General features: G+C 43.3%; 1 protein-coding gene across 1 annotated transcript in view; it reads left to right on the top strand.

Moving 5' to 3' along the window:
* Positions 1-23,212, top strand: part of LOC128702059 (probable glutamate receptor) — a 107,123-nt gene that overhangs the window by 70,396 nt on the left and 13,515 nt on the right. Inside the window, exon 9 of the mRNA XM_070101504.1 lies at positions 18,851-19,031. Within this exon, the coding sequence (XP_069957605.1) occupies positions 18,851-19,031 (181 nt within the window). The remainder of the gene's footprint in view (positions 1-18,850; positions 19,032-23,212) is intronic.

Here is a 23,212-nt window from a genome sequence, read left to right as displayed (position 1 = left end):
AAGAAACGTCATTGTGCAGGCCATTATTTCTATCAGTTTATCCAGAAGTGTCTCCAACTTGAGAATAATGCAGCCTGAGATATGTTTACTCTGATATATCTCCGCCCTGACATTTTTCCACACTGAGATATATCCAGCCAAGAGTTGTTTTCATAGTGAAAGAACTCCAGGCCGAGACATGTACTCCAGCCCGAGGCGCGTACTCCACCCCGAGGCACGTACTCCAGCCCGAGGCACGTACTCCAGCCCGAGGGACGTACTCCAGCCCGAGGCGCGTACTCCAGCCAAGTGCAAAATCATGAAGATTGGGCAAGGACAAAGAAGACCGCGGACGGACTACAGTCTAGGGGGAAAAGACTACAGACCTCACTCAGGGAAAAAGATCTTGGGATGAGTATAACACCAGGCACATCTCCTGAAGCGCACATCAACCAAATAACTGCTGCAGCATATGGGCGCCTAGCAAACTTCAGAACAATATTCCGATATCTTAATAAGGAATCGTTCAGGACCCTGTACATCGTGTACCTTAGGCCCATACTGCAGCATGCGGCACCAGTTTGGAACCCACACCTAGCCAAGCACGTAAAGAAACTAGAGAAAATGCAATGATTTGCAACAAGACTAGTCCCGGAGCTTTGGGGTATATCCTAGGAGAAGAGGTTAAGAGAAATCGACCTGACGACACTGGAGGACAGGAGAAAGAGGGGGGACATGATAACGACATATAAAATGCTGAGAGGAATTGACAGGGTTGACAGAGACAGAATGTTCCAGAGATGGGACACAACAACGAGGGGTCACAGTTGGAAGTTGAAGACTCAGATGAATCACAGGGTTGTTAGGAAGTATTTCTTCAGTCACAGAGTAGTCAGGCAGCGTAATAGCTTGGGAAGCGATGTAGTGTAGGCAGAATCCATTCATGGCACTCACACAAAGGGCAAAAAAGACCACAGTCAGAATACAGCCTAGGGGGCCAAAGACTACATACCTCGCTCAAGGAAAAAGATCTTGGGATGAGTGTAATACCGAACACATCTGAGGCGCACACCAACCAAAAAACTGCTGCAGCATATAGAGGACTAGCAAACCTAAAAGTAGTTTTCCGACATCTCAGTAAGGAGTCGTTCAGGACTCTGTACACCGTGTACGTCAGGCCTATATTTAAGTATGCAGCACCAGTTTGGAACCTCACCTGGGCAAACACGTCAGGAAATTGACCTTACGACACTGTATAACAGGAGGGACAGGGTAGACATGATAGCAACATATAAAATATTAAGAGGAATCGAGAAGGTGGACAGAGATAAGATGTTCCAGAGATGGAACGTAGCGACAAGGGGTCACAATTGGAAGTTGAAGTTGAAGTCACAGAGTTGTTAGGACGTGGAATCATCTAGAATGTGAGGTGGTGGAGGCAGGAGCCATACATAGCTTCAAGAAGAGTATGAGAAAGCACGGGGAGCAAGGTTTTAGTGACCTAGTAGCGACCAGTGTAGAGAAGGGGCCAGGAGCTATGAATCAATCCTTGCAACCACAATTAGTTGAGTATACATGAGGGAGAGGGAGGGGCGGATACACTGCATTATCTTGGGCTGTAAGAAGGCTTGTGATGTACAAAGGATAGAGGAGCAGGCAGGAATAACAGGAAAAGTACTGCCGTGGATCAAGGAAAACCTGACAGGAAATCAACAACGAGTGATGGTAAGTGACTAGGTGCCAGTGTGAGCACACATGTCGAATGGTATTCCACAAGAGTCAGTCCTAAAGCCTGTACTGTTTCTTTTATAAGTGAATGACAAAACGAAGTGAATCTAATGCGGAGAATTTAAGTGGATAGGGATCAGCTAAGCCTGCAAAGAGATCTGGACAGGCTCCAAACCTTGTCCAACTAATGGCTCCTGCAGCTGAATACCACCAAGTGGAAAGTCATAAAGCTCGGCGAAGGTCAAAGAGAACAGCAGATGGAGTACGTGCTCAGTGGTCAAAAGCCGCAAACCTGAATCAAGGAAATGTATCTTGGGGTGAGAATCATACTGAGCACATTCCCTGAGGCGCATATCACCCGAATAACTGCTGCAGCATAAGGACATTTGGCAACCCTAAGAATAGCATTTCAACATCTAAGTAATGAGTCATTCAAAACAGGTAGGGTTATAACTTTTTTACAGTTATATTCCTGTACCTTAATCAAATGAACTTTTGCCTAAAACCAATGAAATGACCTTTCATTTCAATATCTTTTTAGAAAATATCACCCGTAAATGAAAAAAAAAAACGAGTAACGAAAAAAAGTAACTTGAATGCATATTGCATGTATTGTTAATAACAAATAAAACAGCTTACAGCATCATTGTGATCATGTTTATACATATACTACTACTTATTACTTAGAATAAACCGAAGTTACAGTTTTTATTTTTTTCTGCAGCAGCATACAGTTTCTGCATAACTTTGATTGCACGTTCATCACACTGATTACTTCTTGGTATACTGAGTGTGGACGGCTCCTACTTACAGTGATTTTTCAATGAGTTCAGTGCTTTTTTGTAAGGTTTCAATATTTCTGACAAATTCTTGAAGTCATTTTCATCGTATATCTGATCATACAACTGCCCAGGTGTATGAAATAAATCTGCATATCTTCTCCAAAGTCTTCCGTCTTGTAGGTATAAGAATGAATGCAAGAATAGCTAGTTCACATCATCTCACCATCCTGATTTATGGAGGATTTCTTCTGTTCCATTAACAAACTGTGACTTTAGTTCCTCATAATTCATCATCAGTTGGGATACAAATAGATACTCGAGGTTTGGAGAGAACTGGTTTTAGCACCAAGATTTTCATCCATTACCAAACTGAGAATCCTGTCCAGAACGTGATGTTGACAACAGCTCCACTCTTTTTCCCTGTGTTAACGTTTGTTGTATCAGCAATGATCATCTTTATTGCATTCCATAAGTTGGATTCATCAATAACTTTTGCCATTCCTTCAGCAATAGTTTCGGTCTTGCCATCTTTCAAATGAGTGCATCCAGTTTTACTTCGGTTCTTTCATTTTTAAGTACTAATATCTGATGCTCATTTTCCTTAATGCACTTTCCATCGAAATGTAAAGACCATTCTTTGATTTGTAAATTTTCAATAATTTCCTCCAACTTCGCAGCCTCTTTGTATGTTGACTTGTAAATTGCTGCTTGACTTGGTGTAGGAATGCCAATGACATCAAATGACAAGTGTTTGCACATCTTGGCGGCTTTACTTGTTGATACTTTTCTGGATGTCAACAAATTGGTTGCAACTTTACTTTTGTTGTGTTTTCTGGTTGGTGGAGTAGTACTTTCATCTTCATCTTCATACTCGCTCCCTTCACATTCAGTACCACTGTCACTCGATGCATGATCGTAAGATGGTGATGCTGAAACTGATTCAGCAGGCAGTTTCCGTCTTTTTGAAGGATGAATAGTTTTTTTCACTTGCAACTTGACCTATAGAGTATCCCACTTCTCCTTTGCTTTCCACTTGAAGCTGGTACAGCTGTTTGTCTTCAGAGGATAAATATTGGCCATTTACTTTTGTGATATCAAAAAGTTCATATTTTTCATCAATTTGAGTTGTCATTTAGTACTTTCCTGAGTTGCTACTTATGAGCAGTAACACATATATATGGCGATTCATTGTTTTTATTTAATTAAGGGTGACCTTTTTTTAAAAATGAGAGGAATTAGGTTTTTTTTTTCATTGTTTTAAAACAAAAGTTCATCGATTTATGACACAGGAGATGAATTTGGAAAAAGTAAAAAAGTTATAACTCTACTGTACACCTTCTATGTCAGGCCCATATTGGAGTGCATGCAGCACTAGTATGTTAGGCCCATATTGGAGTGCATGCAGCACTAGTATGTTAGGCCCATATTGGAGTGCATGCAGCACTAGTATGTTAGGCCCATATTGTAGTGCATGCAGCACTAGTATGTTAGGCCCATATTGGAGTGCATGCAGCACTAGTATGTTAGGCCCATATTGGAGTGCATGCAGCACTAGTATGTTAGGCCCATATTGTAGTGCATGCAGCACTAGTATGTTAGGCCCATATTGTAGTGCATGCAGCACTAATATGTTAGGCCCATATTGGAGTGCATGCAGCACTAATATGTTACGCCCATATTGGAGTGCATGCAGCACTAGTATGTTAGGCCCATATTGTAGTGCATGCAGCACTAGTAAGTTAGGCCCATATTGGAGTGCATGCAGCACTAGTATGTTAGGCCCATATTGGAGTGCATGCAGCACTAGTATGTTAGGCCCATATTGGAGTGCATGCAGCACTAGTAAGTTAGGCCCATATTGGAGTGCATGCAGCACTAGTATGTTAGGCCCATATTGGAGTGCATGCAGCACTAGTATGTTAGGCCCATATTGTAGTGCATGCAGCACTAGTAAGTTAGGCCCATATTGTAGTGCATGCAGCACTAGTATGTTAGGCCCATATTGGAGTGCATGCAGCACTAGTATGTTAGGCCCATATTGGAGTGCATGCAGCACTAGTATGTTAGGCCCATATTGGAGTGCATGCAGCACTAGTATGTTAGGCCCATATTGGAGTGCATGCAGCACTAGTATGTTAGGCCCATATTGGAGTGCATGCAGCACTAGTATGTTAGGCCCATATTGGAGTGCATGCAGCACTAGTATGTTAGGCCCATATTGGAGTGCATGCAGCACTAGTATGTTAGGCCCATATTGGAGTGCATGCAGCACTAGTATGTTAGGCCCATATTGGAGTGCATGCAGCACTAGTATGTTAGGCCCATATTGGAGTGCATGCAGCACTAGTATGTTAGGCCCATATTGGAGTGCATGCAGCACTAGTATGTTAGGCCCATATTGGAGTGCATGCAGCACTAGTAAGTTAGGCCCATATTGGAGTGCATGCAGCACTAGTATGTTAGGCCCATATTGGAGTGCATGCAGCACTAGTATGTTAGGCCCATATTGTAGTGCATGCAGCACTAGTAAGTTAGGCCCATATTGTAGTGCATGCAGCACTAGTATGTTAGGCCCATATTGGAGTGCATGCAGCACTAGTATGTTAGGCCCATATTGGAGTGCATGCAGCACTAGTATGTTAGGCCCATATTGGAGTGCATGCAGCACTAGTATGTTAGGCCCATATTGGAGTGCATGCAGCACTAGTATGTTAGGCCCATATTGGAGTGCATGCAGCACTAGTATGTTAGGCCCATATTGGAGTGCATGCAGCACTAGTATGTTAGGCCCATATTGGAGTGCATGCAGCACTAGTATGTTAGGCCCATATTGGAGTGCATGCAGCACTAGTATGTTAGGCCCATATTGGAGTGCATGCAGCACTAGTATGTTAGGCCCATATTGGAGTGCATGCAGCACTAGTATGTTAGGCCCATATTGGAGTGCATGCAGCACTAGTATGTTAGGCCCATATTGGAGTGCATGCAGCACTAGTATGTTAGGCCCATATTGGAGTGCATGCAGCACTAGTGTGTCAGGCCCATATTGTAGTGCATGCAGCACTAGTATGTTAGGCCCATATTGGAGTGCATGCAGCACTAGTATGTTAGGCCCATATTGGAGTGCATGCAGCACTAGTGTGTCAGGCCCATATTGTAGTGCATGCAGCACTAGTATGTTAGGCCCATATTGGAGTGCATGCAGCACTAGTATGTTAGGCCCATATTGGAGTGCATGCAGCACTAGTGTGTCAGGCCCATATTGTAGTGCATGCAGCACTAGTATGTTAGGCCCATATTGGCGTGCATGCAGCACTAGTATGTTAGGCCTATATTGGAGTGCATGCAGCACTAGTATGTTAGGCCCATATTGGAGTGCATGCAGCACTAGTATGTTAGGCCCATATTGGAGTGCATGCAGCACTAGTATGTCAGGGCCATATTGGAGTGCATGCGGCATTAGTATGTCAGGCCGATATTGAAGTGCATGTAGGACTAGTATGTTAGGGCCATATTGGAGTGCATGCATGTTACGCAGAAAAGATGGGATACCTTGTCTAAGGCCAAAGGTAAAAGTTACACACATCTCAAGCATAAACAGGCCACCCAGGGCTATCCCAGTCAAAACAGAAAGCGCTAAACCAGTATGTATTACTTCAATGGGTTGGTTAACACAGGGTTAGGCAAAAATCCCAGTTAGGAAAATATATCTATTTATTCAACATAACACCCTAAACACACTCTAGAAACACCTTAATCCTAAACACCAAAATGAGGGTACACAAGAAACAGCTGGCTGGAGGCCCAGCCACCATAACCACTAGGCCTAGTCAGCGCCAGGCCGTCACTGCTCCACTACCAACCCCCTTTCTTATTTCCTCACTCATCCCAGAGCACCCTGACCATGTCAGAGCCTAGGTGGGCATACAGGTAAGCCATAGAAGAGCCTATGGCTTGGGTTACCTAAACAAAAGGAGTACACAACTACAAACTTAGCTTAAATATACAGCATCTCTAACGCCAGCCTCTACACCATGCTGACTCCACGTGACCACCCCAAGCCACGCTTACCCAGCGTACCCAAACACAGTTACAATTAGAGTACTTTACAGTGCCCCCAAATGCACATTATGAATATTAAAATTATTATTTACAATTATAACATTCATACTATTATGGCACACTTCTCCACTATATGTACATTACAATGTCATGCAGAACCCTGTATAACACGCCCACCCCCAGACCATTGGTCTCCCCCTGCTAGTGGGGTCCCTACGGACACCACTAGGCAAAAGGAAAAAGAAAGAAAATAAACCCCACATTGAGGCCTGAGGCAATGAGCAAAATGATAACTGGTTAATGACCACCATACAATCACGGTCTTTTGGTACTACAAATATGCAATATTAACAAACTGAGGTACTAGATTGCAGACATGTGAAACTCGCCGAACGTAAAAGTGATCAAGTTCTATGCCAAACGAGCCCACAGTCACACTCTTAGACAATTGTGTTAGGAAAAGGCACCATCACAACACAGCGCTGGCCAGGCACTGGCGTTGATGCATTTTACCTAAATTACATCAAGCAAACTTATAAACGAGCAAGTTAACTTTGTACAAAAGTGCCCCTGAGGAATGCTGTTTTATGAAGTAACACCAAAGTTCAGTATGTTGCAAGGCAGACCAAACTGTAGGTGCCACCAAAAAAAACTTTTAAACAGTACGTACATTTTCCAGGAGTTCAAAGAAAAGGAAAACAGATTTTACATGTTAAATTCTACCTAGAAAGCAACATCACATTATCACTACCATCTCACATCAATTTTTAGTAAACAAAACTGGTTCCCCATGACACACCTCTGCGAGAATCAGGAGAGCACAGGAGAGGGAAAAATATCAGCCCCCAAAAACAACGGGTGGATAGTCACAAAAATCTTGTTGGTGGGACTGTGGCCATAAAACCCTGGAGTCATCACTGAAGACCCCCAAAAGGTGGACCTCCCAGGCCGACACCTACATGTCATTCCAAGGACCCTGGAGTCACCCCAGCAGTGATCCAAAAAGGAAAAATTGAAAAGAGTCCTGGAGAACCAAAACACCTCGGATCAAGAGACATGACCCAAACAGTGGAGGGCATCACCACCAGCCCCACATTCACTAAAATGTTAGGTCCAACAGTCCCTATACCAACATAAAACAAAGGCGAGGCATTCCAGCCAACACCTAAAAAACGTAGCATACCTTACCTAGGCATGGCACTTGATGTGACTACCCCCCAAACCACACACACACTAAGGAATCCTCATACCTCCAGCTCCAGCTCAACCTGCCCTTCTCTTTTGGGTGGTCCAGGGTTCCATCTACTCGTCTACTGCAAATCACTGCAAAATATGAATAGATAAGTGATGTATACACTACATCATGCACTTTAAACACGAGACAAGGCATCAGCAACCACATTCTCCGCTCCCTTCACATAATGAATCACAAGATTAAGAGGTTGGAGAAACAAGGCCCACCTCGTAAGTCTCTGATTGTGGTTCCTCATTAAGTGAAGGAAACGTAAAGGATTATGGTCACTATACACAGTTATAGGGTGAACTGATGATGATATATACACCTCAAAATGTTGCACTGCCAACACTAAAACAAGAGCCTCCTTTCTATGGTGGCATAGTGCTGCTGGTGTTTCTTCAATTTTGCCGAAAAGTAGCTGACTGGCAACAATTGTCCCTCTACTTCTTGCAGTAACACAGTCCCAACACCAGTATTACTGGCATTGTGGCCCGGTGGCCTGGTGGCTAATGCTCCCGCTTCACACACGGAGGGCCTGGGTTCGATTCCCGGTAGGTGGAAACATTTCTACACGTTTCCTTACACCTGTTGTTCTGTTCACCTAGCAGCAAATAGGTACCTGGGTGTTAGTCGACTGGTGTGGGTCGCATCCTGAGGGACAAGATTAAGGACCCCAATGGAAATAAGTTAGACAGTACTCGATGACGCACTGACTTTCTTGGGTTAGCCTGGGTGGCTAACCCTCCTGGGTTAAAAATCCAAGCGAAATCTTATCTTATCTTATCTTATCGTACTTGTAGAGAAAATGGCAATGTGAAATTAGGGCTAGCCAGCACAGGAGCATTTGTAAGCAAGGCTTTTACATGTTCAAATGCCCTCTGACACTTCATATCCCACACAAATGTACGCATGGGGCTAGTCAGGTCAGTGAGTGGAGAGATCACCTTTGACAAATTTGGACAGAACTTTCTATAAAATGTTACCATGCCCACAAAACGTATAACCTCCTTCCGGTTCTTTGGTACAGGATAATTGTCTATAGCCTCCACCTTGGCATTCGCTGGGGCCACCTTCCCCTGGCCAATAACATGTCCTAGAAAAGTTACCTGGGCTTGCCCGAAAATACTCTTTGCCAAATTAACTGTGAGCTGAGCACCAGCGAGCCTAGAGAAAAACTCTCTAAGCTGCCTCACATGCTCTGTCCAACAGTTGCTAAAAATAATCAGGTCATCAATATAACACCTCACACCCTTTAGGCCACGTATAACTTCCTGCATTCTGCGTTGAAAACAGGAGGGTGCATTACGAAGCCCAAAGGGGAGAACTTTGTACTGAAAAAGCCCATCTGGCATTACAAAAGCAGAGATGTCACTGGCACATGGGGTTAAAGGTATCTGGTAATAACCCTTCAACAGGTCTAACTTACTTACATTTAGCTCCCCCCACTGCATCAATGACATCATCCATTCTAGGAAGAGGAAAACAATCAGCTGTACTTATTAAATTAACCTTACAGTAGTCAGTGCACATCCTCATGGTGCCATCTGGTTTGGGAACCATCAGACAGGGGGATGCCCACTCACTCTTGCTTAGTATTATTAAATCATTGCCATGTAGAAATTTCACCTCCTTCTCCATACTTTTTCTCTTTTGTTGATTCATTCTGTAAGGGACCTGCCAAATTGGTTCAGCTTCCCTTACATCTATATCATTCAATTCAATTCAATTCAAAGTTTATTCTCTATAAGGATTACAATGCTGAGTTTACAGAAATTTGGTTATTGTGTGGTTTACATGTAGTAAAATTGTGATTACAGAGTGTACCACTAGAACGCTTAGCATGGCTAGGCATTTCGGGCAGACTTAGTTTTATTCTTAATTGTAAAATATTACAAATTATGAGGTAAGTTGGTATTATGGCTAAGTGACTAAATACTAGTTTGTGAGTTTAGCAATGTGAATGCTTTTGTTTTGGCACAATACATACTTTCAGTATTGGAATATCACAGGATTCATTATTTTAAGATTGAGGTTAATATTTCTGTTTATGGTCAAATGAGTGAGTGAGTGTAAGTGTGAACCACCAGGTGGTATTCGTGTAGTTAGTTGACGGGATGTATCAGGAAGATAAGATGTTTTCTAATGGTAGTTTTGAAGGTGATGAATGTGTCTGCAGTTCTAGAGTTCTCAAGTAGGGTATTCCAGATTTTAGGGCCTTTGACATACATTGAATTTTTGTAAAGGTTTAGTCGGACACGGGGAATGTCGTAGAGATTTTTGTGTCTGGTGTTATGCCTGTGGGTTCTGTCACAACTATCAAGAAAGCGTTTTAGGTCAAGGTTGATATTAGAGTTTAAGGCCCTGTAGATGTAGATTGCACAGTAGTAAGTGTGGATGTACTGAACTGGGAGTAAGTTTAGGTCTATGAAGAGTGGGGGGGTGTGTTGCCAGGGATGGGATTTAGTGATTATTCTTACTGCAGCTTTTTGTTGGGTTATTATTGGCTTTAGGTGTGTTGCTGCAGTTGATCCCCAAGCACAAATAGCATAGGTGAGGCATGGATAAATAAGTGAGTGGTATAGTGTGAGAAGGGCATTTTGCGGCACGTAGTATCGTATCTCGGAGAGGATCCCAACCGTTTTTGGATACTTTTTTGGTTATATGCTGGATATGGGTGCTGAAATTCAGGTTGTTGTCAAGGTATAAGCCTAGGAATTTGCCCCCATTATTTCTGGTAATTAGAGTGTTGTCAATCTTAATGTTAATTTGTGCATCTGCTGCTCCGCTACCAAATGGGGCTTTAGCTTGCTTACACGAGGGATATCCACAAACAAATCCTCAAAATTCGAGAGAAGCTGAACCATCTCAGCAACCCTTTCCTTATTAAGACCTAACATATATTGCAAAAGGTCTTTTAACAATGCCCTGTTACTAAGGTGTACATCTGTGGCCTCCTGCACATCAGTGTCCACCCCTGGGTCACCTACTATATTTAAACACTCCGCACCTCTTTGGTGGTACCTCTTCAGCCTGTTTATATGTACCACCCGTTCAGACTTCCGCCGCCAAGGTGTGTGAATTCTGTAATTTTGATCTGTGACCTTTTCCACCACATTGTATGGCCCACTGAACTTTGCTTTTAAGGCATTACCAGGCACCGGCTCCAATGCTAGTACCTCCTCCCCCACTTCAAAGGTACGAGGCACAGCCTTACGGTCAAATTGTTTCTTCATCTTGGTTTGGCTGATTTGCAGGTTCTCAGCCGCCAGATGCTTCATGTGAGCCAAACGGTCTCTGAAAGCGAGAAAATCCTCCGAGGGGGCAGCCTCACAATCCTCACCAAGCCAGTAATCCTTCAAAATTGTCAGTGGTCCCCGTATCTGGTGACCATAGATCAGTTCGAAGGGACTATAGTGTAATGAATCCTGAGTGCTGTCCCGCATGGCAAATAAAAGGAGGGGGATACCCTCATCCCAGTCCTTCTGGTACTGGGCACAATAAGCATGCAGCATAGTTTTGAGAGACTGGTGAAACTGCTCCACAACCCCTTGACTCTCTGGGTGATAGGCAGTGGAGGTCGTCATTTTAATATTAAACTTCCCCAAAACCATGCAAAAATGTTTAGATGTAAAATTTGACCCCTGATCTGTTTGAATTTCCTTAGGGATCTCGACCTGCATAAAAAAATTTCACCAATGCTCTCAAGACCACGTGTGTTGTAATTTTATGTAATGGAATGGCCTCCGGAAACCTGGTAGAGGAACAAATAATAGTAAGTAAGTACTGGTTTCCAATCTTGGTCCTGGGTAGTGGCCCCACACAATCCACCACTAGCCTGCTAAAAGGTTCTCCGGCTACTGTAATAGGGTTAAGAGGGGCAGGTTTAATTCCCTGATTAGGTTTTCCTACCCTTTGGCAAACTGGGCATGATTCTACATACTTACCCACTGATTCCCATACCTGGAGCCAGTAAAAATTTTTAGAAATCTTGCCCATAGTCTTTTTAACACCTAAATGTCCACCCATGGGAACATCGTGGGCCAAACACAAAACCTGATACCTAAATGGTTCCGGCACCACCACTTGGTAGAGTGCTTGCCTTGCTCCATCATTAGATGTCGCATCCAATAGGGTCTTTCTCATCAAAATTTCTGTCTGCAAAAAAGAAACATTTAGTTAGTTGAGAGGCCTCTTCCTTGGTAACAGCAGATGACCGAATAGCTTTTAGGGTGTCGTCACACCCCTGGGCCTCGATCAGCTGCTCTCGAGTAGGAGTCGCCTTCCCTATTCCAGCTCCAAGACCCCCGCTCAAACAGGGTCCTGCCTGGGATGGTTCATCACAACCCCGAGCTCCCTGCAGGCTAGGCTCGAGGAATAGATTTCCCAAACCCAAATCATCCCCAGGATCTAAAGAGTCACAGAGGAAGACTCCCTTCTTATCTTTTAATATTTTCCTGGTTACTGCACACGCTGGAAATAACTCGGGCAAGGTAGCCCTAGCTTCTTCCTCCCAACTCCGTGAGGCTGGGCCCCTCCAAACCAGAGGTTCCTCACTTTCAAGACAACCCGTGACATTATTGCCTAAAAGTAGGTCAACCCCCTCACAAGCTATATCCTCTGTGACACCTAGAGCTAAGTAACCACATTGGTATGCAGACTCCACCCATAACATGTGCACTGGAGTCTTGACAGTGAATCCGGTAATTCCTTTGAGCAAAACGTCCAAACCAGTGTATGTGTCATCCGACACTGTCAATATGCCCCTACAAAGCAAGGTGTACGTACTACCAGTGTCCCTCAAAGGCATAACACCTGTTATCCTACCTTCATTTTGGTGTAAGGCCACCATGGACTTACTTGTAAAGACCTTCATCCGAGGGTCCAAAACTGCTGAGTTACCTGATATACCCAGAGGTGGTGCTTCAGTATTAGCTACCGTGTGGGTACCTGGTGTATCTACCTGAGAAGCTCCAGCAAGCGTCTGATCTCTACGCATCTTCTTGCAATATGGCTGCAGATGGCCATGTTTATGACAATAAGTACAGTAATAAGGTTTAAAGGCCCCCTGCCCATTTGATCTAGGTTGGATCCCTTGGTTCTGGGGAACTGGGCTCGTCCCACCTGTTCCTTGTAGTCCTGGACCTGTGACAGCTGACTTAAAACCTCCTCGAGTGGGTACTGGAAAATTAGGGTTATTAAAACTCTTGTGGTTATTAGGCTGATAAATGGGTGGCTTAAACTTCTGAAATTTCCTATTCCTATTTGTGGGTGGAGAAAACTTACCATTATTAGTATGTGGGGTGTGGTAACTGCTACCAAATTTTTGGTTAGCTAAAAATCTGTCACCCAGCTCTATAGCATTATTAAAATCATCAAGATCCTTCTCCTCAAGATATGCCTTAAGGTCAGAAGGAACATTTCTCAAAAGATCCTCTAACAAAATTAAGGAAATTACACCCTCATAATTCCCTACCACCCCCTTTGAGCGACACCACCTATTTAGAAGTGCATCTTCTCCTTACCATATTCCACCAAAGACTGCCCTGACTGAAACTTTAGTCCTCTAAACTTCTGCCAGTACCTTTCCGGCAACATTTGATAAGACAGTAAAACTACCTCTTTTAGCTTATGATAATCAGACAAGGCCAATCATTCTAAAGAACTAATGGCCTGTAACCCTTTACCAACTAATTGGGTTCTCGCTAATGTCACCCATTCCTTTTCTGGCCAAACTTGGGATTTGGCCGTACTTTCAAATAACAGAAAAAACTGGTCTGGGTCTTTCTCTAGGAATTTGGGCACAAATTTTATGGCTTTATCCAAATGAAAAACATCTACCCTTGTGTCTGTGTCTGGGTGAGAAGCAAGCTGCCTCTCTTTTGCTCTTTCTTGAGCCCTAAGCTCCTCTAAGGCTCTCTGTTCCTGGATCTTTGTACGTTCAAACCTTAACCATTGCTTTTCTTCCGCAACTAGGGCTAATTTCATTCGTAAAATTTCTACTTCCTTATCCAGGTCCCTATCATGGGAATTTGATTCAACGTCACCTTCCAAATACATGTCATCCCTAGAATTTTCACTAGTGTCAGCCATTTTGAGAAATAATAGCACCAAATCTTGCTATCAGCCACAAAACTTACTGATATAAAATAATCAAGCACAGAGCAAAGTACATACTCTGAAGTAGTATACAGTATTCACAAGGAGTGATTGTCATGTGACTCCCTAGAATTAAACAGGATTGCACACAAGAAAATCCTGGCAGAAAAATGGAGCTATTGCACCTGCAAAGGAAAATTATTCCCAGAAATTTAGGTAAGCATAACCTCCCCAAAAATCAGCAAGATTACACCTGCAAGGGCAATTATGCACAAAACATCAGGTATTAATAACACCTAAAAATCATCAATATTGCACACAAAGGTAAATTATTCACAGAGTATTAGTTAATAATAACACCCTAAAAAACCAGCAATATTGAACAAAAGGTAAATTATGCACAGGGTATTAGTTAATAATAACACCCTAAAAACCAGTAATATTGCAAACAAAGGTAAATTATTATTTTAGTGTGAGTGTTATAGTGAATGCTTCCTCTAACCAACCCAGTAAAGAATGCTTATTGACTTTCCAGGTTGCAAACTTGAATTACCACATAAAATTTGATAATTCTCCTGGTCACAGACCGGGCCGCGGGGGCGTTGACCCCCGGAACTCTCTCCAGGTAAACTCCAGGTATACAGGCCCCCATGTTACGCAGAAAGGTGGGACACCTGGGGGCTAGAGCCTTGTCTAAGGGCAAAGGTAAAAGTTACACACATCTCAAGCATAAACAGGCCACCCAGGGCTATCCCAGTCAAAACAGAAAGCGCTAAACCAGTATGTGTTACTTCAATGGGTTGGTTAACAGAGGGTTAGGCAAAAATCCCAGTTAGGAAAATATATCTATTTATTCAACATAACACCCTAAACACACTCTAGAAACACCTTAATCCTAAACACCAAAATGAGGGTACACAAGAAACAGCTGGCTGGAGGCCCAGCCACCATAACCACTAGGCCTAGTCAGCGCCAGGCCGTCACTGCTCCACTACCAACCCCCTTTCTTATTTCCTCACTCATCCCAGAGCACCCTGACCATGTCAGAGCCTAGGTGGGCATACAGGTAAGCCATAGAAGAGCCTATGGCTTGGGTTACCTAAACAAAAGGAGTACACAACTACAAACTTAGCTTAAATATACAGCATCTCCGACGCCAGCCTCTACACCATGCTGACTCCACGTGACCACCCCAAGCCACGCTTACCCAGCGTACCCAAACACAGTTACAATTAGAGTACTTTACAGTGCCCCCAAAAGCACATTTTGAATTATAAAATTATTATTTACAATTATAACATTCATACTATTATGGCACACTTCTCCACGAGATGTACATTACAATGTCATAGAGAACATGCATAACAATGCAACACTAGTATGTTATGGCCATATTGGAGTGCATGCAACACTAGTATGTTATGGCCATATTGGAGTGCATGCAACACTAGTATGTTATGGCCATATTGGAGTGCATGCAACACTAGTATGTTAGGGCCATATTGGAGTGCATGCAACACTAGTATGTTATGGCCATATTGGAGTGCATGCAACACTAGTATGTTAGGGCCATATTGGAGTGCATGCAACACTAGTATGTTATGGCCATATTGGAGTGCATGCAACACTAGTATGTTAGGGCCATATTGGAGTGCATGCAACACTAGTATGTTATGGCCATATTGGAGTGCATGCAACACTAGTATGTTATGGCCATATTGGAGTGCATGCAACACTAGTATGTTATGGCCATATTGGAGTGCATGCAACACTAGTATGTTATGGCCATATTGGAGTGCATGCAACACTAGTATGTTAGGGCCATATTGGAGTGCATGCAACACTAGTATGTTATGGCCATATTGGAGTGCATGCAACACTAGTATGTTAGGGCCATATTGGAGTGCATGCAACACTAGTATGTTATGGCCATATTGGAGTGCATGCAACACTAGTATGTTAGGGCCATATTGGAGTGCATGCAACACTAGTATGTTATGGCCATATTGGAGTGCATGCAACACTAGTATGTTAGGGCCATATTGGAGTGCATGCAGCACTAGTATGTTAGGGCCATGTTGGAGTGCATGCAGTAATAGTATGTTAGGTCCATATTGGAGTGCATGCAGCACTGGTATGTTAGGGCCATATTGGAGTGCATGCAGCACTGGTATGTTAGGCCCGTATTGGAGTGCATGCAGCACTAGTATGTTAGGCCCATATTGGAGTGCATGCAGCATTAGTATGCGAGGCCCATATTGGAGTGCATGCAGCAATAATATGTTAGGGCCATATTGAAGTGCATGCAGCAATAATATGTTAGGGCCATATTGAAGTGCATGCAGCAATAATATGTTAGGGTCATATTGGAGTGCATGCAGCACTAATATGTTAGGCCCATATTGGAGTGCATGCAGCACTAGTATGTTAGGCCCATATTGTAGTGCATGCAGCACTAGTATGTTAGGCCCATATTGTGGTGCATGAAGCACTAGTATGCTAGGCCCATATTGTAGTGCATGCAGCACTAGTATGTTAGGGCCATATTGGAGTGCATGAAGCACTAGTATGCTAGGCCCATATTGGAGTGCATGCAGCACTAGAATGTTAGGGCCATATTGGAGTGCATGCAGCACTAGTATGTTAGGGTCATTTTGGAGTGCATGCAGCATTAGTATATCAGGCCCATATTGGAGTGCATGCAGCATTAGTATGTTAGGATCATATTGGAGTCCATGCAGCACTAGTATGTTAGGGCCATATTGGAGAGCATGCAACACTAGTATGTTAGGGCCATATTGGAATGCATGCAGCACTAGTATGTTTGGCCCATATTAGAGTGCGTGCAGCACTAGTTTGTTAGGCCCACATTGGAGTTCAAGCAGCAATTGTATGTTAGGGCCATATTGGAGTGCATGCAGCACTAATATGTTAGGCCCATATTGGAGTGCATGCAGCACTAGTATGTTAGGCCCATATTGGAGTGCATGCAGCATTAGTATGTCAGGCCGATACTGGAGTGCATGCAGCACTAGTATGTTAGGCCATTACTGGAGTGTATGCAGCACTAGTATGTTAGAGCCATACTGAACTGCATGCAGCATTAGTATATTAAACCCATATTGGAGTGCATGCCGCACTAGTATGTTAGGGCAATATTGGAGTGCATGCAGCACTTGAATGTTAGGGCAATATTGGAGTGCATGCAGCACTTGAATGTTAGGGCAATATTGTAGTGCATGCAGCACTAGTATGTTAGGGCAATATTGGAGTGCATGCAGCACCAGTATGTTAGGCCCATACTGGAGTGCATGCAGCACTAGTATGTTAGGCCATTACTGGAGTGTATGCAGCACTAGTATGTTAGAGGCATACTGAACTGCATGCAGCATTAGTATATTAAACCCATATTGGAGTGCATGCCGCACTAGTATGTTAGGGCAATATTGGAGTGCATGCAGCACTTGAATGTTAGGGCAATATTGGAGTGCATGCAGCACCAGTATGTTAGGCCCATACTGGAGTGCATGCAGCACTAGTATGTTAGGGTCATATTGCAGCGCATGCAGCACTAGTATGTCAGGCCCATATTGGAGTGCATGCAGCACTAACATGTTAGGGCCTTATTAGAGTCCATGCAGCACTAGTATGTTAGGGCCATATTGGAGTGCATGCAACACTAGTATGTTAGGGCCATATTATAGTGCATGCAGCACTAGTATGTTAGGGCCATATTGGAGTGCATACAGCACTATTATGTTAGGGCCATATTGGAGTGCATGCAGCACTAGTATGTTAGGCCCATATTGTAGTGCATGCAGCACTAGCATGTTAGGGCCATATTGGAGTGCATGCAGCACTAGTATGTTAGGGCCATATTGTAGTGCATGCAGCACTAGCATGTTAGGGCCATGTTGGAGTGCATGCAGCACTAGTATGTTAGGGCCATATTGTAGTGCATGCAGCACTAGCATGTTAGGGCCATGTTGGAGTGAATGCAGCACTAGTATGTTAGGGCCATGTTGGAGTGCATGCAGCACTTGTATGTTAGGGCCATGTTGGAGTGCATGCAGCACTAGTATGTTAGGGCCATGTAGGAGTGCATGCAGCACTAGTATGTTAGGGCCATGTTGGAGTGCATGCAGCACTAGTATGGAACACCCACTTTGTCAAGCATGTCAAGAAATTAGAGAAAATTCAAAAGTCTGCAACATGACTAGCCCCGGAGGTACTAAAGGTTATCCCCTGTGAGGAGAGGTAAAGGGTGCTCAACCTGATGACACAGGAGGATAAGAGGGATAGGACAGGACATGATAACGACGTATAAAATACTAAGGAAAATTGACAAGGTGAACATGGATAGAATTTTCCAGAGATTGGACACAGGAACAAGAGGCCACAAATGGAAGTTGAAAACTCAGATGAGTTATAAGGATGTTAGGAAGTATCTCTTTAGCCTTAGAGTTGTCAGAAGTGAAGTAATCTGTAAAGTGAAGTAGTGGAGGCAAGTCCAAACACAGTTGTAAGAAGAGGTATAATAAGACTGTAGGAGCGGGGAGAAAATGACCTAGTAGCGGCTAGCGGTGATGCAGGGCCAGCAGCTGTGACTCGACCCCTGTAACCACACGTAGGTGAGTACATTGGGGGGGCAGCGGCATAAGCTATAACGACAGGTGTCCGAGACTGATATCTAGTCTAAGTTACACAACTTTAAAATACTTCCTTTGAAATACTTCCTCTTGTGAGTGCAACGAGCCAGCGACAACTAAAGATATTATCGCAGTTCTCCAAGATTTTACACTATTACAATTCTGCAAAACAGAAATCGTAAAAAGCGTGAAAACGTTTCGACAATATGCATTTTGCTGACATGCATCATCAAGTGAAGGAAGTAGACTGTATGTTTGTTTCGTTTGATTAATTCACTTAATTTTATTTACAGGAATAATAATTAATAAACTTTCAGTCAGCAGAGTCTGGCATATACCGGGATATTGCTGACGCTGAGAAGGTTGGTCGACTCATATGGAAAGCACACCCGCAGTTCCCCGAAGTAATAGACACACTGGTGCGACGGGGTGATCATGTCCTTATAGAGGTCGATACTCCCATCAGAGATTATCTTGCTCAAGACTTTACAAAAACAGGTAACTTTCCAACAAAATTCTTGAGAACCTTTATTTTAAAGGATATATTGAGGTTCATGTATATACATATGAGGTTTCCTATCTCTTTTCTGTCACGGTGATGCGCCAAGGAATTTAGTTTAGTAGCTTTTAAAACCTCGACTACGAGAGTGTGTAGATGTCCCACAGAACAAGGTAGGTTTAAAGTTAATATTCAGGACCTGAAGCACAGAGACATTCACCCTCAAAAAATGTCAAATCACTAACTCAAAATAAGACTGTTTTCTGCGAAGAGAGTTGCACAGAAAAAAGAGTTTATATGACATGAGCAGAGAACAACGCTTTCCCAGACAGTATAGAGGAAATGTATTGCCTGGAAAAAGTCCAGCCAGAGAGACAGCGACCAGACGCTGCAGATGCAATTTCAGGCTTACCTGGAGGGTGTATCGGGGGATACCGCCCCCGCGGCCCTGTCCATGACCAGGTATCCGACGCTCGTTTACAACATCCGCCAGGAATCAAACAAGCGAACAGGTAGTTTACAGCGTGGGTAGTCCGTCAAAGTTCTCATTTTAACAATCACAAAGTGAAGTGCTACTGTTAAATCCTACCTATACGTAGCTAAACGTACATGACAACTAATAATATAAAGCAAGATATTTTATCGTTAATTTAACAATTAGGCGGAAGAAGAAACATTCATAATAATTATGGTGTCATTATTCTGAAGATTACTGTATATGTGTATGCACTCCAGTCAACTATAGTGATAATATAGCATTTATTGTGGTGGAGACGGAAAAAAAAATAGAAAAGCTAGATTCAGCGATTGATAAACAAGGGTTGAGGAACGACCGTTCGTCACTGTAGGAGCTGCCAGAAATCACCGGTTTCTTCAACACGCAAGTTATACTTTTGTATCAATCAAATCACATATTACTCGGGTAGATAATTTCCAGTAGATCCTTCATGTGTTAGCCCAAATCACCGACCAGTATGTTTTAAATAAGTGACCCACTGATCAGATCAGATCGACTGGTCCGAACCCTTGACTGGTCCGAACCCTTGACTGGTTTCAAACGGATTCGTTGGACAATAAAGCAGACTGTAAACGGATGGGGTTGTAGGCGCCCTTATAAACACAAACAATAAATATAAATCAGGAACGTGCACGGTAAGCTGTCCAATATACAAGTACAGTTAGAAATAGAAATACAAATAGCTAGAGCTTCATTTAAGGAGGTTATTAATAGAATATTCAAGAGGTTGCTAGTGGAATTACAGTAAATCAACCATTCAAATCATTATGAAGCTCTGTGTAGTCTGTGGTCAATCAAACAAACGGGCTTCCACATGGATAAATTGTCATTTTTGTGGAAATTGGTGTCACGCCCCTTGTGCAGATATCCAAGAACTAGCTACAAGCAGTATTAAAACAGGGAAGTGTTTTTGGGTATGCCCAAATGAGATAAATCTGTGGACTAAAATCACAAGGGTATTAAAAGAGGACAACATCAAAGCTGCTTTCATAGACAACCTGGAAGCTTTCTACAACAGATGGGAACATAAAAAGTCTGGGCTGAATGGTACTGCCCTTGATACTGGCCATGTAGTCAGAAACTGTAAGGCTGGAGGTGAAGTCCTGGTAGTCAGTAAATGTTGGGCTGATAGTGCTGTCCTGGGAGACAGTAATGGTGAAGCTGGAGGTGCTGTCCTGGGAGACAGTAATGGTGAAGCTGAGGATGCTGTCCTGGGAGACAGTAATGGTGAAGCTGGAGGTGCTGTCCTGGGGGACAGTAATGGTGAAGCTGGAGATTTTGTCCAGGTAGTCGGGAATTATACGCAGGAAGGAATACATATAAATGACCTCATAGGGGACAGGAGCCGTAGTAGGGAAACAAGTGTAGTCAAAGATAAGATAAAACCAATATTGCAAACTAGAAATACCGCAGGAAATAGCAAACAAGAGGACTCCACTAGCAATAGTGAGGATATATTACCAAAAACAACTGGTGGGAGCTCCATTGTTGGTGCTAGAGAGGATAGGAGTAAGACAGGGAAACATGCACCAACAGGAAATACAGTCACAGAAACCCAAGGCAAACGGAAACCAAGCCTGTGCACATACTATGCAGGCATGGGAAATCTGGAAAAACAGACGGGACGTGCAACTATGACTACCCTAGAAAGTGTCATGCCCATATGACAACAGGAAAATGCAAACTCCCTTCCTGTAAGCTTTTTCACCCTGAACTGTGTACCTCTTCAGTACAGGAAAGACTGTGCTATAACTTAAATTGCCAGGCACACCATCTGAAGGGGACAAAAAGATACAAAACATCCAGGCCATGGGAAAACCTGGGTAGTCACAGCCACTCAAGAGAGAGAGGTTTTTTAGTGCCAGGAAGGAAAAAAAACTGGCAGGAAATGGAAGAAATCGTACAACAAATCCAATCATTCCTGGAGTGGAACCACAGTCGATGGCCTCCACTCCAAACCAACAGATACAGATACTAATGCCGAAAAAAAATCCCCCCCCCAGTCCCAACAATACCACCAGTCCGATGACATTCTTCTTTGCAAATATACAGGGTCTAAGGCCAGCAACAAACAACAAAATACCTTTCATCCGTGGACTGCTTGCAGAGGCAAAGGCAATGATCGCGGCTTTCACTGACACCCACATAAGGGATCACTTGGACAACGAAATATGGATCCCAGGTTACAACCTATACAGATGTGACAGAGTGAACAGGCAAAAGAGAGGGGGGTTGGCCTGTACATTGCAGAGTCACTTGTTTGCACATCAAATGATGTAGTGGAAGTTTTAGCAGTAAAGATCGAGAACCAAAACCTAGTCATTGTGGTAGTCTACAAGCCTCCGGATGCAACATCCCAGCAATTCCAGGAACAGCTGTTAAAAATTGACCACTGTCTGGAAAATCTTCCAGCTCCTGCACCCAACATCTTGCTCCTGGGGGATTTCAACTTAAGGCACCTAAAATGGAGGAATATAGCAAATAATATTGTTGCAGTAATAACACCAGGAGGCAGCTCTGATGAAAACTCACACTCACACGAGCTTTTAAATCTCTGCACAAAATTCAATTTAAACCAGCAAATAATAGAGCCTACTAGAATGGAGAATACACTAAACCTCATCTTCACTAACAATGATGATCTGATAAGAAATGTCACCATATCAAAAACAATATACTCAGATCACAACATAATTGAGGTTCAGACATGTATGCGTGGAGCCCCAGACCGACATAATGAGACTAGTCACGAGGGAGCATTCACCAAATTCAACTTCAATAACAAAAACATAAAGTGGGACCAAGTAAACCAAGTCCTAACCGATATAAGCTGGGAAGATACACTAACCAACACAGACCCCAACTTATGCCTAGAACAGATTAACTTGGTGGCACTCGATGTATGCACAAGGCTTATTCCTCTAAGAAAAAGGAGGAGTAGATGTAAAATAGAAAGAGACAGGCGCTCCCTTTACAGGCGACGGAAAAGAATAACAGAGCGGCTAAAAGAGGTCAATATATCTGAAATGCGTAGGGAGACACTGGTCAGAGAAATAGCAAGCATCGAACTTAAGCTAAAGGAATCTTATAGGAGTCAGGAATCGCGGGAAGAACTAAAAGCCATAAATGAAATCGAAAGAAACCTAAAGTATTTCTTCTCCTATGCCAAATCAAAGTCGAGAACTTCGTCCAGTATTGGGCCCCTACTTAAACAAGATGGGTCCTACACAGATGACAGCAAGGAAATGAGTGAGCTACTCAAGTCCCAATATGACTCAGTTTTTAGCAAGCCGCTAACCAGACTGAGAGTCAAAGATCAATATGAATTTTTTATGAGAGAGCCACAAAATGACTTCGAACAGGCGATAAATGACATGCCCATGCACTCTGCCCCAGGGCTAGACTCATGGAACTCCGTGTTCATCAAGAACTGCAAGAAGCCCCTATCACGAGCCTTTTCCATCCTATGGAGAGGGAGCATGGACACGGGGGTCGTCCCACAGTTACTAAAAACAACAGACATAGCCCCACTCCACAAAGGGGGCAGTAAAGCAACAGCAAAGAACTACAGACCAATAGCACTAACATCCCATATCATAAAAATCTTTGAAAGGGTCCTAAGAAGCAAGATCACCATCCATCTAGAAACCCATCATTTACACA

The sequence above is a fragment of the Cherax quadricarinatus genome, chromosome 77, assembly GCF_038502225.1.
Source record: "Cherax quadricarinatus isolate ZL_2023a chromosome 77, ASM3850222v1, whole genome shotgun sequence".
Classification (NCBI taxonomy): Eukaryota; Metazoa; Arthropoda; class Malacostraca; order Decapoda; family Parastacidae; genus Cherax; species Cherax quadricarinatus.
This window is presented reverse-complemented; position numbering and strand designations above follow the sequence as displayed.